Raw genomic sequence first — 18,161 nt, forward strand, 5'->3', positions numbered from 1 at the left:
AAATTTGAAAAAATCTGGACATATAGAGATATTCTAAATTCTGAAGGGAATTTAAAATCTAAACAAGAAATGGAAAATCAGGGTATCAACCTATCACGGTGGGCACATTTACAGGTGCAAACTAGATATGATAAAAACGTTAAACTGTATGGATTTTGTAAGGAACAAACTGTTTGATAAGACATTGTTAACTTCGGATGAGAAATTAATTAAGAAAATGTATAATTTTCTGTTAACTTTGGAAATGGAAACAAGTTAAAGAAATGATAAGATGGGTGAAAATTTTTGGATATAATATAGAATTAGAAAAATGGCAAAATTTATGGGAAAGAAATTATAAACTGACAATGTCAACTACTTATAAAGAAAATTTATATAAAATGTTCTATAGATGGCACTTGCCACCAGCAAGATTAGCAAAAATGTTTAAAAATATGTCAGATAGGTGTTGGAAATAGAAACATAAGTCAGGCACGTATTATCATGTTTGGTGGACATGTGATAAAAGTAAAGAATTATTGGAAAAAGATACATAATTGGCTAAAAAAGATGCTGAGAGAACATGTAGATTTCAAACCTGAACTTTTTTTATTAGGTATAATGTCAGAAAAGACCAACAAACAAAGCTTATATTTGACCTTGCAATGTCACAACAGCGGCAAGAATTATATATGCGCAATATTGAAAAAATGAAGGAATACCATCAGATGAAGAAATAATTAAAAAAATACTAGAATGCGCAGAGATGGATAGATTGACTATGAGACTGAAAGAAAAAGAAGAAACAATATTATCAAACTTGGGACTTATTCTATCGATGGCTAGAGGAAAGAATAAAGGATTAGGAATTAAATATGTATTAGCAAATGTAAAGCCAGACAGCATGTTGGTTGAAAAACTATTACTGTATATATAGAAAAAATTAAAAAAAGAAAAAAAGAAAGAAAACAAAATCATTTACTTTCAGCAAAGAATTTTGGCAAACTTATGCAATTGTTAAAGAGGTAGCAGCCTGGCTGTTCCATTTTTCTAAATCATGAAAATCCATAAATAGCAATCTAGGAAAAACAGCACGTCTGAATGCCACACTTGATATATTGATATATGGATTATCAAATATATGGTCAAATAACTCCACAATAATTGTTTAAAATGAAATTAGCCACTTTAGTGGCAGAAATCTCAGAATACACATTGCTTTTAGTAATGTGTTTCATCAAAGATTAAACAGATAAAACTAACACAAAGGGAAAAAAAACACGAAACACCCATCTTTATCCCCAGCAAGTATAATGAAGATTAATTTCAGTTATAAATCTCTCTTAAAGTAAAACCAAGAAACTCTTCATCCTATTCCTCATCCCATTCTCTACAAACCCATCTCTAAAACCACATCTTTAACCTATAATCTCAATTCACTAAGATTAACTAGCAAAAGCCCATTGAGGGTGTTATGCAGGCTACCTACTAGAAATTATACCCAGTAAACTCAGTTTGAATCCTTTAGATTCCACAATTATAAGCCCATAAGATTTTTTTTTCTCCTCCGTTCCTCAAGCAAAATGAAAAAAGGTTGCTGATTCGGTGATAAAAGCGATGAGAAAAGACACAAAATATATTGTGGTTCAGGCATGTTGTGGAAGGGCTCCTCCTGAGAGTCCGGCCTAACTCAGAAAAGGGCCGATCCCCTTTTCTTTCTTCTCTCCGTTATGCTGCAAGCTTGGCACTCCAAAGTGGCCCTGCAAGGAAAGTGGAAAATGCAGGGATGGTTAATTTGAGAGGATAAGGTGAGGAAGCCCAGAGTCCAAACTGAACCAGCCAAGTAAAGGAGAAACAGCAACCTCAAGAAAGGAATATGCTGGGTGAGATTTACAAGAGAAGATGGACGGAGCAAGGACTGGCTGCTGAGGTGGGCAAAAACTGCTCCACGAAGTATAACAAGCATCGATGCCTCCCTTCATATACACAGATCTAGCTCTAGTCCAGAGGTCTTCAAACCTGGCCCTTTTATGACTTGTGGACTTCAACTCCCAGAATTCCTCAGCCAGGCACACGTGCCTGGCTGAGGAATTCTGGGAGTTGAAGTCCACAAGTCATAAAAGGGCCAGGTTTGAAGACCTCTGCTCTAGTCCATTTCTCCCCCCCCCCCCGCATCCCCGAGTTTCCTGGGATCTCTAGAGGGAGGGATTCCCAGATGGACTCAAGGAGGGGAGAGAAGCCCCTGCTCCATCCATGACTGCAGGACCCTCAGGAAGTGGCTCATTTGCCCCCTCCATAAGGGAACGCTCTGATCTCTTTGCAGAATAACAACAACAAAACAACAATACTACTACTACTACTACTACTACTACTACTACTACTACTACTAATAATAATAATAATAATAATAATAATAATAATAATAATAATAATAATAATAATAATAATAATAGAGTTGGAAGGGACTTTGGAGGTCATCTAGTCCAACCCCCTGCTCAAGTAGAAAACCCTATACCATTTCAGACAAATGGCTGTCCAGACTCTTCTTAACAACTTCCGGTGTTGGAGCATTCACCGCTTCTGGAGGCAGGTTATTCCACTGGGTAATTGTTCTAACTGTCAGGAAATTCCTCCTTAGTTCTAGGTTGCTTCTCTCCACCCATTGCTTCTTGTCCTGCCTTCAGGCACTTTGGAGAATAACTTGACCCCCTCTTCTTTGGGGCAGTCCCTGAGATATTGGAAGACTGCTATCATGTCACCCCTAATCCTTCTCTTCGTTAAACTAGACATACCCAATTCCAGCAACCGTTCCTTATATGTTTTAGCCTCCAGTCCCCTGATCATCTTTATTGCTCTTCTCTGCACTCTTTCTAGAGTCTCAACATCTTTTTTATGTCGTGGTGACCAACACTGAGCCTCCTGATCCAAGATAGTCAGATCCTGAAAGGGGCCAGAGTCTGGCCTTGCAGGATAAGACTTGGGGGGCAGGCAGACACCCTCCCCCAGAGTCCCACTGCCTCTCCCCCCAAAGTGCTTACCTTGCCGCGTTTGAGATGACTAGCAGAGAGAAGAGGGATTTCCCAAGGTATCTTCACCATCGGTTGATCCTTGGGACCTCACATCCCTTACCTCCCTTCCTCCCTCTCACCCCCCTACCGCCCTCACCAGAGCCACTCACCTGCCGGGGGTCTACAAAGGGGACGGATTGTTGCCTGCATTGGGGAGAAAGACACAGAGTGAGTCTCTGCCTTGTCCTAATCCTCTCTCTCTCTCCACCATTCGACCTCTGCAGCTTCTCAGTGGAGCCCAGAATACGCCACCACTGCAGCTTCTCAGCGGAGACCAGAATACGCCACCAGAATGGTCTCTTAACCACTGGAGCTCATGGCATTTCTGGTGAAGTCCCTATTCCAGGGGTGTCAAACTCAATTTCATGGAGGGCCGCATCAGCTTTGCGGTTGCCCTTGAGGGCCCGGGTGGGTGCGGCCAGGGTGGGTGCGGTCTACTGGGTGGGCGTGGATGGAGTAGGTGTGGCCTACTGGGTGGGCATGGCCAGCTCTACATCATCCCCGTCAAGGGTGCCTGTGAGGGCCTGGGCAGGAGTGGGACAGATCTGAGGGTCTCTGGCAGAAGGGGTTGGGACCGGGGCAAGCGCCAAGGCATGGTCCATTTGTTCATTCCTCACAAAGGGTGACACCTCCCCAGCATGCACCCAGGGGGTGGGGCCGATGCGGCAGGGGCCGGTCCCTCGCTGTTTCCAGACGGCCTTGTGGAGCTAAGACTGAATGCGTTTCGGCATAGATGGCCACCACAAAATTGTACATTGGCTCCCGGCCGGCCTGGGCCAGGGCCAAGGCAGCAGGGGCCATTCCCTCATTGTTTCCAGGATGGCTTCGCGGGCCACATGAAACCACTCCGCGGGCCGCATCCGGCCCCCGGGCCTTGTGTTTTGACAGGTCTGCCCTATTCCCTCTCCCTCTCCCCATCTCCAGACTCGTTGCTTCAAAGGGGGGGCCAGGCTCTGCCAAGCAGACTCTGGAGCTTCCTTCCCTGTCTGAAGGAAGGAATGAGACTGAAACATCCAACAGAGATCCAAGTGAATTTTTTGACTGTCAGAAATCAAAGAAAAGAGAAGATTTGAGAAAAAAAAAAAGAGGAACACTTATTTTGTACAAGGGTAAAAGGAGAAGCAAGGGAAAAAAAAAAGAACTAAGAGAACAACATGTCCTCTGAATAAACAAAAAACAACAACAACCCACAATTGTCCCACCCACTGCTCTTCTTCACTCAGGAGCTTACCTGAAGTGTTTTCCAAGAAATACTGGAAAAGAATGAAAAGGGGGGGGGGTCTGTGTCAGTCTCTTGGCTGATAGGAAGAGATGCAGAAACTCAGATCTTTCCGATTCCAGCTCCCTCCCTCCCACCCACAGACACAATCAAACACACACACAAATGCACCCAAAGGGGTTTCAACTAATTTAGCTTGAGTTTGCATATGTAGAATAGAATAACAGAGTTCGAAGGGACCCTGGAGGTCTTCTAGTCCAACCCCCTGCTCAGGCAGGAAACCCTATACCATTTCGGACAAATGGCTGGCCAGTCTCTTCTTAAAAACGTCCACTTTTGGAGCATTCACAACCTCTGGAGGCAGGTTGTTCCACTAATTAATTGTTCTATCTGTCAGTAAATTTCTCCATAGTTCCAGGTTGCTTCTCTCCTTGGTAAGGCCACACTTGGAATACTGCAGCCAGTTTTGGTCACCACAATGTAAAAAAGATATTGAGACTCTAGAGCAGGGGTCTTGAAACTTGGCCCATTTATGACTTGCGGACTTCAACTCCCAGAATTCCTCAGCCAGCGTTGCGGAGTCCGCAAGTCATAAGTTGAAGTCCGCAAGTCATAAAAGGGCCAAGTTTCAAGACCCCTGCTCTAGAGTCTCAATATCTTTTTTACATTGTGGTGACCAAAACTGGCTGCAGTATTCCAAGTGTGGCCTTACCAAGGCCTTGTAAAGTGGTATCAGTTAAGAGACACAGGAAAGAATTCTTAACATTTATATCTATATAAATAAAAATGTAAATGTTCGTTTGTTCAAAATCTTAAATCTCCGAAAGTTCTTCACCGATTGCTTTGAAATTTTGACACAACATTGCATTCGAATACGCGCGTGTTTTTATATACCTATATTATATAGATGTCACACCTGTGACAGATAAAAACATGTTTTTGAAAAACAGCGCCATCTGTTGGATGTAAAAGCAACACACGCTTTTACCAGACAGCCACAGCAACGCGTGGCCGGGTAGAGCTAGTATCTCTATATAGAACGATATTTCGGCAATTCTTGAGCCAGAGGGCAGAACTGACATGAAAATAATAGAGGGCTGCAAAGCGTCTTTTCCCAATCAGCTCATAATTGGAGAGTCTTGTGGAGTGAGACCAAGAGGAGATCTAGCTAGCATCCACCAAAGCCCCTTTTCTCTCAAAATGCCTCCTTTTCATCACCACTTTTACAGAGTTTCCTGACTATGTTATGGCCAAGCCTTTCCTTTCCACCTTCATGGAAAACAGAGCAGCTTTTCAATCAGAGGGATCTTCCACCCAGCTGGGTCTTCTCATCCTCTTGAGCAGGCATGTCAAACTCGCGACGTCGCACGACATGTCGTGACTTTTCCCCCATTGCTGGCAATGGAGTGGGCACAGTTTCGGCATGACGCATCCGGCCCATGGGCCGGGAGTTTGACATGCCTGCTCTTCAGGGTTCTTGGCCTCAGTTGTATCTCCTTGGGGTCTCCACTCCCAAGAATAGCCTGGCTGTTATGAGAAGGGGGCCTCCTTTCCCAGCCTAGTTTTTAGGAGGAAATAGCACAACTCTGCAGCTTCATGAGATTCTTTTGTGTTTAAACACACACACACACACACATACACACTCATCAACTGATGGTGCCTCTGGTCCCTGCTCTAAGTTGGAGATTACATGTAAAGAGGACAATTCACTCACTTGGTGCTTTTTGTAGTCATCTCTGTATCTCTTTTGTAGTCTCTCTGCAAAGACAAAAATCAGTGAAAGCTCAAAGAATCCACCAGAGACCATCCAATCTCTCCCTCTCTGGAAGGAATACCTTCAGGAGATATTTTGCAGTTACTTTGTCTCATTAATAAAGACAGAAAGATTTTCAAAAACCAAATGTATCTCCTGATTTGCCCCAAGGGAGACCTGCTGCCTCCGAGATGGATGGAGGGGAAAGGGGGGAAGCAGCAGAAGCAGCTGGGAGGGGAGGAAGATTTTCATGGAAATCCTTCTCTGCTGCTCTTCGACCAAAGACTTTGAAAGGGACGGAACTGGGATGCCTCTTCCCAACACAGAAGAAGACAGGACTGTCCCAACCTCAGACTCAGCCAAGTCAAGACTGGAGTCCCAGCAAGAGGCCAAGATCTCAGAGGCTCCCCAAGAGGGCTGGGAAAACAGGACAGGGGGAAGCCCAGAAGAAGCTCCCCAAAGAGAGAGACTTGGGAGGAACCTCCCCATCTTCCTTCCATCACCCAGAAAAAGATACTTACTGAAGAATACATAGATCCCAACAATCACGCCCAGCAGGAGAGCCACAATGCAACCGATGATGAGCCCCATGGAGTTCCGCATGGATTTTGGTTCTGAATTGGGAGAAAAAGCAGATCATTGAAGGAGAGTCCAAAACAATCATCCCAAGTTACGAGTCCGATGCAAGAATTTAAAAACTTCCTCTCCCGCCCAAGACTCTCCTCCTGCCCTGAAATATCTTTTTTCAGACATTGGAGGGACCACCAAATATTTGAAGATATATTTGAAGGGGTTGTTGTTAGTTGCAAAGTTGTGTCCAACCCATCATGACCCCATGGACAACATTCTTCCAGGCCTTCCTGTCCTCTACCATCTTCTGGAGTCCATTTAAGCTCACGCCTACTGCTTCAGTGACTCCATCCAGCCACCTCATTCTCTGTCGTCCCCTTCTTCTGTTGCCCTCAATCTTTCTCATTAGGCTCTTCTCCAGGGAGTCCTTCCTTCTCATTAGATGGCCAAAGTACTTGAGTTTCAGCTTCAGGATCTGGCCTTCTAAAGAGCAGTCAGGGTTGATCTTCTCTAGGACTGACCAGTTTGAATGCCTTGCAGTCCAGGGGACTCGCAGGAGTCTTCTCCAGCACCATAGTTCAAAGGCCTCAATTCTTTGTCGCTCAGCCTTTCTTATGGTCCAACTTTCACAGCCATACATTGCAACTGGGAAAACCATGGCCTTGGACTATACGCACTTTTGTTGGCAGGGTGACGTCTCTGCTTTTTAGTATGCTGTCTAGATTTGCCATAGCTTTCCTTCCCAGGAGCAAGCGTCTTTTAATTTCTTGGCTGTGGTGATCTTGGAGCCCAGGAAGATAAAATCTGTCACTATCTCCATTTCTTCCCCATCTATTTGCCAGGAATTGAGAGGGCCGGATGCCATGATCTTGGTTTTCTAAGATATGCAGATGATACCACTCTAATGGCAGAAAGTGAAGAGGAACTAAAGAACCTCTTGATGCGGGTGAAGGAGGAGAGTGCAAAAGTTGGCTTGAAACTCAACATTTGAAGGGGAGTGAAGAGCTAATTTGCAAGATTAAGGCCTCGGGCCACAAACTCTGAGATTGTGACCTAAGGGTGCTCTTTCCAAGAGGCAACTGGACTTCCTTGTTTTTTCTTTGAAGACGTTTTGCTTCTCATGTAGGACGCTTCTTCAGCTCTGACTGGATGGCGGGGAATGGAAGGGTTTATATTTGAGGCAGAAGCTTGTCCACCTTCAGATAAAACACCCAGACACAAACTGAGCAATGTGGTATATGCAGCACAGTGTAATGAGACATGTGCAGATCTGAGAAAACAAAACAACCACTTCATAAGCAGCGGAGGAAGGAAAGAAACTGGGAAGCAACAGAGGCTAAAAGAGGAACTAAGGGCATTTCATAAGGATTGGCCAACTCTTGCGATGAGATCTGTTGTTTCCCTTAAATTGGGGATGTCAAACTGCCGGCCCACAGTCCGGATGCATGGTAGCAAAATCACACCCACCCTGCTGCCGGCAATGGCAAAAAAGTCGCGACATGTCACGTGATGTTGCAAGTTTGACACCCCTGCCTTAAATCATCTGAAGCCAGTTCTATGGTCTGGTCCAGGGGATAGGCAACCTTGGCTCTTTTATGACTCGTGGACTTCAACTCCCAGAATTCCTGAGCCAGCATGGCTCAGCTTGGAAACCTCTCCCTTTCCCCTCAGCATGGCTGGCTCAGGAATTCTGGGAGTTGAAGTCCACGAGTCACAAAAGAGCCAAGGTTGCCTACCCCTGGTCTGGTCCCTGCAGCTTCACCAACCTCCACAATGGAAAAAAACAATGGATCAAAGCTCCAGTAGGCTCACATCTGGGGGTCAGATTCCTCTCCCTCAACCCTCCAGCCTGCCAAAGAGCCCAGCGTTTCCCTCCCTGCAGCCTCTCACCCTCCAGGGCCACATCCAGAGGCTCCTGCAGGCCGTCGTGCTCCACGTGGCACCGATAGCGGCCCCTCTCTTTGGGATCGATCTGGATGCTGAGCCAGCGGTGATAGGTCCCATCCGCGTTGGGGACCACGGAGCCACGGAGGGTGTCCTGCAGCCAGACCTCCCCATCCCTCGTCCAGAAGGCATCGATCTCCCTGGGGTAGAAGCCATCCAGGCGGCAGATATGCGTCTCCATCCCATCCTCCACCTCCATCTTGCTGCTCACCGTCGCCTCTGGGGGCTCTGCGGAAATATCAAAATTAACTGTGAGCCCCTCCAGAGCCTGGAAAGCGGATCAAAAAATTGAAGGAGCAGGAAAATCTCCCACGACTTAGTTTTAGCCCAAGGACTTCACCTTTTACACTTGCTGCCTGATCTACACAGACACTTGATCCTACCTAGTCAGACACAGTTTGCGAGGGCAGAAAGTGCATTTCCTGGTCCATGGAATGGCGGCCTGCCAAGGGGAACCAATCAGGGCTTCCGGCGTCATGGAGAGGGGCTGGAAGGGGAGGGGGAGGATTCCCTCCTGGGCAGTCAGACTGCAGACCAGGAACCCAAAGGGGCCGAATGTGCACAAGAAATCCAACCATAAAGGAGGAAAGTCCAGCCTGGATCCAGAGGCTCACCTGTCCTCAGCAGCGTCTCCTTCCCGTAGGACAGGTACCTCTCCAGCCACTCAATGCAGATTTCCTCCAGGTAGGACTTCTGTCCCTGATTAAATCCTGGAAGAGCGTTCCATTTCCTCTGGGTGATCTGGGCCTGGGGTTGGAGAGCCACCCAGGTGAGTCTCTCCTTGTCGAAGGTGATGAAGGTCCTCCCATCGTAGCCAAACTGCCAAAATCCTCCTTTGCTCCTATCAGCCTGGAGCTCACAGCCATATATCTCCTGTATTATGTGAAAGCCTGAAATAGGAACAAGATAATGGTTTGGGGAGTCCGCAAGAGAGACAGAGACCTCGTTCCCTGCAGGGATTTTTTTTTTTAATATGAAATTTTTATTAATTTTTCAATTAGGAACAATAACATACTACATTTAATCACAATATCAACCAAAAAAAGTAACACTACTCAATACATTCACGGAAGTGTCCGGTGTCCCCCCCCCCTGCACCCCCCTCTTTCACTTTCCACACCTTCCTCCCCCCCGAACCTACAACCTCTCCTCCTTCCTCCCTCTCGACCTACCTCCCTTCTCTTTCCACCATCCCGTCCGGTGCAGTTGGGGTAACCACCGGGCACCTCCTCAGAAAATTACATATGAATCTACAACACATTAATTTTTATACATCAATCTATTCCCTTTCCCCCCTCCCCCCCCAGACTTCCCAGAGCTGATCCAGGAAATAAACATACAGTAATCCAAATCTATCCAAAGCTACTCATCATTACTACACACTAGTATAAATTTACTATGACTCTAAAATAACATTAAAATACCCACAAATGTTAGTATTATAACATTATTTGTTTTTGTATATATATAATAAAAAAATTTTTTTAATCAAAAGCTACATGATAATTATTCAGTCCATATTTTCTCTGGATATAATCTATCCATCTTCTCCATATTGAAATAAATTTCTCCTGAGAATGATCCTTCAGGAATGCGGATATTTTTGCCATCTCTGCAAAATACGATACCTTCTGTCTCCAATCATCCATAGTTGGTAACATCTTCTTTTTCCAATTTTGAGCAACTAATATCCTTGCTGCTGTTATACAATACAACATCAATTTCATTTCTTTTTGATCCAAATTATCCATAATACCCAATAGAAATAACTGCGGTGTAAATTTTATCTTTTTCTTAAAAATCTGTTGGATATTCCACCAAATCTTAATCCAAAAGGCTTTAACATCCCTACATGTCCACCAGATGTGGTAATAACTTGCATCCATATTATCACATCTCCAACATTTTGGTTGCAAATTCGGATACATGCAAGACAATTTTTGGGGATCCAGATGCCATCTATAAAACCCTGCAGGGATTTTGACACAGGCACTGACACCCCCATTTCCTCCCTAGCAATCAAGGGAAAGAAAGCCCCCATCATTACCTGCCCTTCTCCCCTCCCTCGACCTGCCTCCTTCCTGCATTCCCCCCCCCCCCCAGGATGGAGCCCCTGAACCTCCCCAGAAAAAGGGAAGCTGGAAAAGCCAGCGGAGGATCCCGAGGGAGACCGAGAAAAGAAGGAGTCGCAGAAGAAACGGAGGGACGGAGCCTCTCCCTTCTTTTCTTCTGCAGTTCCTCTTTTGGGGAGATTCTTGGGGGGAAAGGAAGGGATCCCAGAGAGGGTATTTCTTTCATTTTCCATCCATTTCTATCCCTTTTCTCGCTCTGTTCCTCCTGTCTCACTGTCCTGGCAGGGAGGGACGCCCTCTGTCTACCCTGAGGAGCCCCCAAACCATCTTCCTGTCCCTCTTTTCAGGCCTTCACACATTGCAGCTGATGTATGGCTGTGAGCTCTGAAAAGACGGGACCAAGGAAGGTTTTAATCAGTTTGGATACAATGGGAGGACCTTTCTTGCCTTCGACAAAGACACCCCCATGTGGGTGGCTCCCGGAATTCTGGGAGTTGAAGTCCACGAGTCATAAAAGAGCCAAGATTGCCTACTCCTGATTTAAACCCTGAAAATACCTCCCATTGTCTTGCATGTCTGAATGCTCCCCTCAAATTCTCCAAAAAGGAAAACTGACACCCCCATTTCTTCCTCAAGGGAAAGAAGGGCCTCCCCAATTGCCCCCCCTCCCTTCTACACCCTTCATCGTTGGCTTGGGTCTCTGAATCCGGATGCGGTCCCTGGAACGACGGGCCTTATCCAACAAAATGAATTTTAATGTGGGGGAAAAACAAAGTTTCACATGTAGGCAGGAAAAATCAAAGACACAAGTACACATTAGGGAAGACCTGGCTCAAAAACAATAACTGTGAGAGGGACCTGGGATCCTAGTGGACGATCCACTTAACCATGAGCCAGCAGTGTGCGGCTGCCGCCAAATAAGCTAAGACAATCCTGGGTTGTATAAACAGTAAGCATAGAATCAAGATCACGCGAAGTATTAGCACCGCTTTGTAAAACCCTAGTGAGACCACACCTGGAATACTGCAGCCAATTTTGGTCACTACAAAATAACATGTTGAGACCTTGGGGAGAGTTCAGAGAAGAGCAGCTAAGATGATCAAAGGCCAGGAGACTAAAACATAGGAAGAACGGCTGCGGGACTTGGGGTTGGCTAGTTTAAAGAAAAGAAGCCATAGGGGAGACATGATAACAGTATTCCAGTATTTGAGGGGCTGCCACAAAGAACAGGGGGTCAGGTTGTTCACCAGAGCACCAGAGGGAAGGACGAGAAACAATGGTTGGAAACTGATCAAAGAGAGAAGCAACCTGGAATTAAGGAGAAACTTCCTAACAGTGAGGACAATTAACCAGTGGAACAGCTTGCCTTCAGAAGTCATGGGCGCTCCATCACTGGAGGTTTTTAAGAAGAGGCTGGACAGTCACTTGTCTGAGTTGGTATAGGTTCTCCTGCTTGAGCTATTCTATTCTATTCTATTCTATTCTATTCTATTCTATTCTATTCTATTCTATTCTAATTCTAATTCTATTCTAATTCTATCTCTATTCTATTCTAATTCTATTCTATAATTCTATTGTAATTCTAATCTAATTCTATTCTATAATTCTATTCTAATTCTATTCTATCTAATTCTATTCTATTCTATTCTAATTCTAATTAATTCTATTCTATTCTAATCCTAATTCTATAATTCTATTCTATTCTATTCTATTCTAATTAATTCTATTCTATTCTAATCCTAATTCTATAATTCTATTCTATAATTCTATTCTATTCTATTTTATTCTATTCTATTCTAATTCTATTCTAATTCTATTCTATTCTATTCTAATTCTATCTCTATTCTATTCTATAATTCTATTCTATAATTCTATTCTAATTCTAATTCTAATCTAATTCTATTCTATTCTATTCTAATTCTAACTCTATTCTATTCTATTCTAATTCTATTCTAATTCTAATCTAATTCTATTCTATAATTCTATTCTAATTCTATTCTATCTAATTCTATTCTATTCTATTCTATTCTAATTCTAATTAATTCTATTCTATTCTAATCCTAATTCTATAATTCTATTCTATTCTATTCTAATTAATTCTATTCTATTCTAATCCTAATTCTATAATTCTATTCTATAATTCTATTCTATTCTATTCTAATTCTATTCTATTCTAATTAATTCTATTCTATTCTAATCCTAATTCTATAATTTTATTCTATAATTCTATTCTATTCTATTCTATTCTATTCTATTCTATTCTAATTCTAATTCTATTCTAATTCTAATTCCATTCTATTCCCTGCACATCACCAGGAAAAAGACAGTTGGCAAATCTCCCTTCGGAGTTTTAAAATTATTTAGTAGCTGTAAACTGCACAGAGAACTTTAGTTATGGGCCAAGGATAAAATTACATTAATTATTTAAAAAAGAATAAACATATTTTAAAAAATCTTTTGTAAAAAAAATATGGCAGCAGCCTTTCCTCTGGGAGCGATCCTTTCTCCTCTCTCGTGCTCCGGGGGAGGGGGGAGGAGGCAGGAGGAACCACCTAACCCATCCGTTCACCTTCACTCTGATTGTAGCGAATCCTCAGAGTCTCCAGGCCGTCTCTGAAGTTCTCCTCACTGTCACGTAGTCCCTGGGTCTCTCTGTCCCAGTATTGGGGGTCCTCCTTCCCCACCTTCTCCATCCAGGAGACTCGAGGCTGCATCCTCCGGCTGTGGCTGTCGTAGTGAACAAAGACCTGACCGTCCACGTACCCCACAGTGACATAGTGGGGCAGCTCCTGACTGGGCTCCGAGATGGAGGAGTAGAAATACTTCAGGGAGTGCGAGGAGGCGCCTGGAAGGGACCCAGAGGGGCAGAGTTATTGGGGTTCAGATGAGGCTAACAGCTTCCGTGTCTGAGTGGAGAAACAAGCCGGATCCCCCCCAGCACCAGAAAGAGCCACCAAGCCTTGCCCAAAGCAGGAAGTACGACCCAAGAGGAGGGGGGTTGTGTGAAGGCAGCCGGGGTGTGTGTGGTGGTGTTCGTGAATTGATCTGAACCCGTGCAAATGCCGCTTTCCGACAACCTCCGCTTTGAGGGAGGGAAAGAACGGCGCCCAGGTAGACTTGACTGACATCTGGAGGGGCCACCTTTATCCTGCTTGCAGAGGGCCTCTCCTGGGAGAGGGGGAGGGGGGGGAAGGAGAGAAAGAGGCAGCAGAGTCCCACCCACGCTTTGGGGGGGGGGTTCCTTCTGAGAGGGGCCCTGGGGGAGCGGACGAGAAAGAGGACCGAATCGGGTAAACTTTAGAGGGCGGAGCGAGCGAGCGAGCGAGACTTCCTGAATTGATTCCCCCCCCCTCCAGTAGAAAAGCGCCCCCGAAGGGGACTCACCGAGGCAGCTCTCCCGCAGAGCGACGGCCACCAACACCAGGAGCAAGAGGGACGCAGGGCGCAGAGCCATCCTGGCCCCGATCCACAATTTGCTCCTCTTTTATCCGGAAGTCGCAGGCAGACAAAGACGCGCTCCTGGTGATCAACAACGCAACAACCCAGAGGAGAAGCTGGTGATTGGCCAGGCTTAACCAGTAGAAAAAAAATGTATGCCCATGTCGTCATTGTTGCTAGGCAGACGTCCAGGCGCAACCGGACATTCAGGCGGGGAAAGGAAAGCGAAAGTTCCATCAGGAAATCCCCTGCCAGCCATTCCGCCTCTTGGGGAGAGGGGCAGAAATAGGGGGGGGGGGGGGGGGGGGGGGAAAAACGGGAGGGTCCTCTGGGCCTGGGGGGAGGGAAGCAGGGGAAGGGGAGGCTCCCTTTCAGACCCCATGCAACCCCCTGCCCCACAGCTGGGCAGCTGGAGGAGTGTGAGAAAAAAGCAACGAATTTAGATGGCTGTTCCCTCCTTTGGCAGTCCTGAGACTCAAACAATACAGGTGGTCCTCGACTTACAACAGTTCGTTTAGTGACCGTTCGAAGCTGCAACTAGGGTTGCCAGGTCTGCTTCCAAAAAATAGCGGACAAGCGGGGGGTGGGGGGGTTAAGTAGTAAAAAAAGTAGACTGTACAGCTTTAGATTACGTACCATTTCATCATAAAGCTTTTGAATAAAAAAAATGTCCACTATTTTGTGAAAAAAAATAGTGAACATAATGTGAAAAAAGTGGACTGTCCACTCAAATAGTGGACACCTGGCAACCCTAGCTGCAACGGCACTGAAAGTGACATGGCCATTTTTCACACTTACGACCGTTGCGACGTTCCCACGGTCATTGGGATGCTTGACAAGCGGCTCGCATTTTATGACGGTCGCCGTGTCCCGGAGGGGGTCACGTGATCCCCTTTTGCGACTTTCCGACGAGCAAAGTCAGCGGGGAAACCAGATTCACGTAACAATCGTGTTACTAGTTGAAGAACTTAAATTAGAATAGAAGGGGCCTTGGAGGTCTTCTAGTCCAGCCCCCTGCTCAAGCAGGAGAACTTATACCAGGGGTAGGCAACCTTGGCTCTTTTATGCCTCGTGGACTTCAACTCCTAGAATTCCTGACCCAGCCATGCTGAGGGGAAAGGGAGAGGTGTCCAAGCTGAGCAATGCTGGCTCAGGAATTCTGGGAGTTGAAGTCCACGAGTCATAAAAGAGCCAAGATTGCATACCCCTGACTTATACCATCTCAGACAAGTGACTGTCTAGCCCAGGGATAAGCAACCTTGGCTCTTTTATGACTCCTGGACTTCAACTCCCAGAATTCCTGAGCCAGCCATGCTGAGGGGAAAGGGAGAGGTGTCCAAGCTGAGCCATGCTGGCTCAGGAATTCTGGGTGTTGAAGTCCACGAGTCATAAAAGAGCCAAAGGTTGCCTACTCCTGGGCTAGCCTCTTCTTCTTCTGCTGTGATTCACTTAACAAAATGGGGCGAGAAAGGTCGTCAAATGGGGCAAAATTCACTGAACAAGTGTCTCACTTAACAACATCAACGTTGGGCTCAACTGTCGTAAGTCAAAGACTCTCTGTAAATAACTATTCTGGCTACAATCCTTGTTATTATAATTGCTGAATGTAGTTGATGTTACAAGCCCTGAGAAACAAAGAAAGTTATTTTTAGGTCTTCAGCCATTTCCTGCTCATTTCCCACCCATATGGACAGAGTAGAAATTTAAGCGTGAAAGGGAGGTCTGTCCAGGTAGTCCTCGAATTACAACCCCAATGGAGCCCAACATTTCTGTTGCTAAGCTAAACATTTTGTTAAGTGGGTTTTGCCCCCATTTTATGATCTTTTTTGCCTCAGTGGTTAAGTGAATCATCACAGTCTCCCAGTTGTTAAGTGAATCCAGCCTCTCCATTGACTTTGCTTGTCACGAGGTCGCAAAAGGGGATCACAAGACCTTGGGACACAGCAAGCAACGGTCGTAAGTATGAACCAGTTGCCAAACATTCTGAATTTTGATCACATGATCATGGGGATGTTGCAAAGGTCGTGACTGAAAAAATGGTCATCTCTTTTTTTCAGTGCCGTTGTAACTTTGAACGGTCACTAAATGAATTGTTGTAAGTTGAGGACTACCTGTATTTCTACCGATGAAGAAGGCTGAAGTCATTAGGGCAGGGATAGGCAACCTTGGCTCTTTTATGACTCGTGGACTTCAACTCCCAGAATTCCTGAGCCAGCATGGCTGGGTCAGGAATTCTGGGAGCTGAAGTCCACAAGTCATAAAAGAGCCAAGGTTGCCTACCCCTGCATTAGGGAGACCTTCTAATTGGTTTTGAGTCTCTGGAAACTGGCCGTCTGTAGGGCGAAGCCTCACCTTCAGATCCTCTCTTTTCTGTCTGGGGTCACAGCAGGGGCAACCTCGTCTGTTTACGGAACCTGGCTAGTTTATGGCGCCGCATCTCGTGCAAACAGGATTCTCACACCGAGCACACAGTCCACCTTTGACAGGGCGTCTGCTGAGCATGCTTTTCTTAAGGACTTCAATACAGGTACAACAGTTGAGTCAGCGATGTGCAGAATATGTGGGTCTATACCGGGGTAGGCAACCTTGGCTCTTTTATGACTCGTGGACTTCAATTCTGGGAGTTGAAGTCCACGAGTCATAAAAGAGCCAAGATTGCCTACCCCTGGTCTATACATATGTTGTATATAGTATGTTTAGGTGTGTGTCATGTATGTGTTTCATTTTGAGAGCGGACTAACTTTCATTTTTGATGTGTGCCGTTGTGCCCGCAGTAAAAAAAATGACAATAAAGGTTATCTTATCTTGAGGCGCCCTTCCCTCCCTCCATCCCTGGTCCCCCCAGCACAGTCACCTATCTGCCTTGCGCCGGTGGCCTGGGCGGCCACTCCCACCGCCACTCCCCCTCCCTCCGGTCCTGGTGACAGATCTGCAAGGCTCCCAAATTTGCAGAGCGGCCACGGTATTTTTTTTTTTTTAATTTGCATTGCACTCTGCCCCCCCCCCAGCCCTTGTAATTGCCTGTCACCAATTGCACGCTGCCTCGCAGCACCATGGCTTCTGCCTGCCACCTGATTGGCTGGGGGCTATTTGTCCTGTGCAGCCAAAGGCCCGGGACAAAGGGCACCTGAGCGAATGGGCCGGGGCCGGACGGCAAAGGCCAAGGCCTCATTGGCTGTGGAGAATGGCCGGGGGAGGGCCAGCGGAGGAGGAGTAGTATTCAATTATCTCTATTCTCAGAGCTGCTTCCTCACGGCTGGAGCAGTTCCCAGCAGGCCTATTGGTTTCAGAAAGCAGCCTCCAGATGTGGGGGGATTGGCTAGGAGTCCGAGGGGCAGGGAATGATGGGAGTTGAGGTCTCACCCATCCAGAGGGCCCCGGGTGGCCCCTGAAAAAAAAACATTACCTCAGTTTAAAAAGTCTCCCTGGTTGCAACTCTTAACGGCAGGACTTGTGGAATGTGTTTGTGTGAAGCATAAAAGTATTATTTTCAGACTATTCACTGGGGAATTCTGCATAGGAATTTCTGCTTCAGTACAGGTGGGACACTGAAGGCAGGACAGGCAGCAACGGATGGAAACTAACCATGGAGAGAAGCAACCTAGAACTAAGGAGAAATTTCCTGACAGTGAGAACAATTAATCAGAGGAACAACCTGCTCCAACACTGGAAGTTTTTAAGAAGAGATTGGACAACCATTTGTCTGAAATGGTATATACAGTAGTGGCCAAAATTGTGGAAACCTTTTGGGAAAAGTGTATTTTTGAGGTTTGATGGCTAATAACACCACTTTTTTTGGGAGTAGTACCATAAAATTATATATCAATGGAAAGATAATTTAATCAAGAATGTAATGCAACATAGTTTGTTCAATTATCTGTACCGTATTCTATGAAAAGTTATAGCCAAATAACCAGAAAAAGGAAGCATAACTTGCTTAGGTTGATATCAGATAGCTTTCCTTCATCTGATTGTAGCCAATGAGCATGAGTGTTTAGAGAGCCAATCAGGTGTCATCTTGTTTTGGCAATGAGCCAATCAGATCACAGTAGGATTCAGTTATTGATGTCGTGTATTGAAGCTGAGAGGAGGACATTTGTCAGTGTGTTATGTGATCG

General features: G+C 45.6%; 1 protein-coding gene across 1 annotated transcript; it reads right to left on the minus strand.

Moving 5' to 3' along the window:
* Positions 1 to 743: 743 nt before the first annotated feature.
* LOC107296734 (H-2 class I histocompatibility antigen, Q9 alpha chain-like) lies at positions 744 to 14,161 on the minus strand. Its single transcript, XM_015826089.1, has 9 exons — positions 13,990 to 14,161; positions 13,175 to 13,450; positions 9,148 to 9,423; positions 8,480 to 8,761; positions 6,541 to 6,633; positions 5,981 to 6,024; positions 4,279 to 4,300; positions 3,158 to 3,191; positions 744 to 1,739 (listed from the first exon to the last, which is right to left on the minus strand). The coding sequence occupies exons 1-8, from the start codon at positions 14,057 to 14,059 to the stop codon at positions 3,169 to 3,171; spliced, it is 1,086 nt and encodes a 361-aa protein (XP_015681575.1). The 5' UTR covers positions 14,060 to 14,161; the 3' UTR covers positions 744 to 1,739; positions 3,158 to 3,168.
* Positions 14,162 to 18,161: the final 4,000 nt, after the last annotated feature.

This window comes from Protobothrops mucrosquamatus, unplaced genomic scaffold (assembly GCF_001527695.2).
Source record: "Protobothrops mucrosquamatus isolate PMUCROS unplaced genomic scaffold, P.Mucros_1.0 scaffold2955, whole genome shotgun sequence".
In the NCBI taxonomy this organism is placed as follows: Eukaryota; Metazoa; Chordata; class Lepidosauria; order Squamata; family Viperidae; genus Protobothrops; species Protobothrops mucrosquamatus.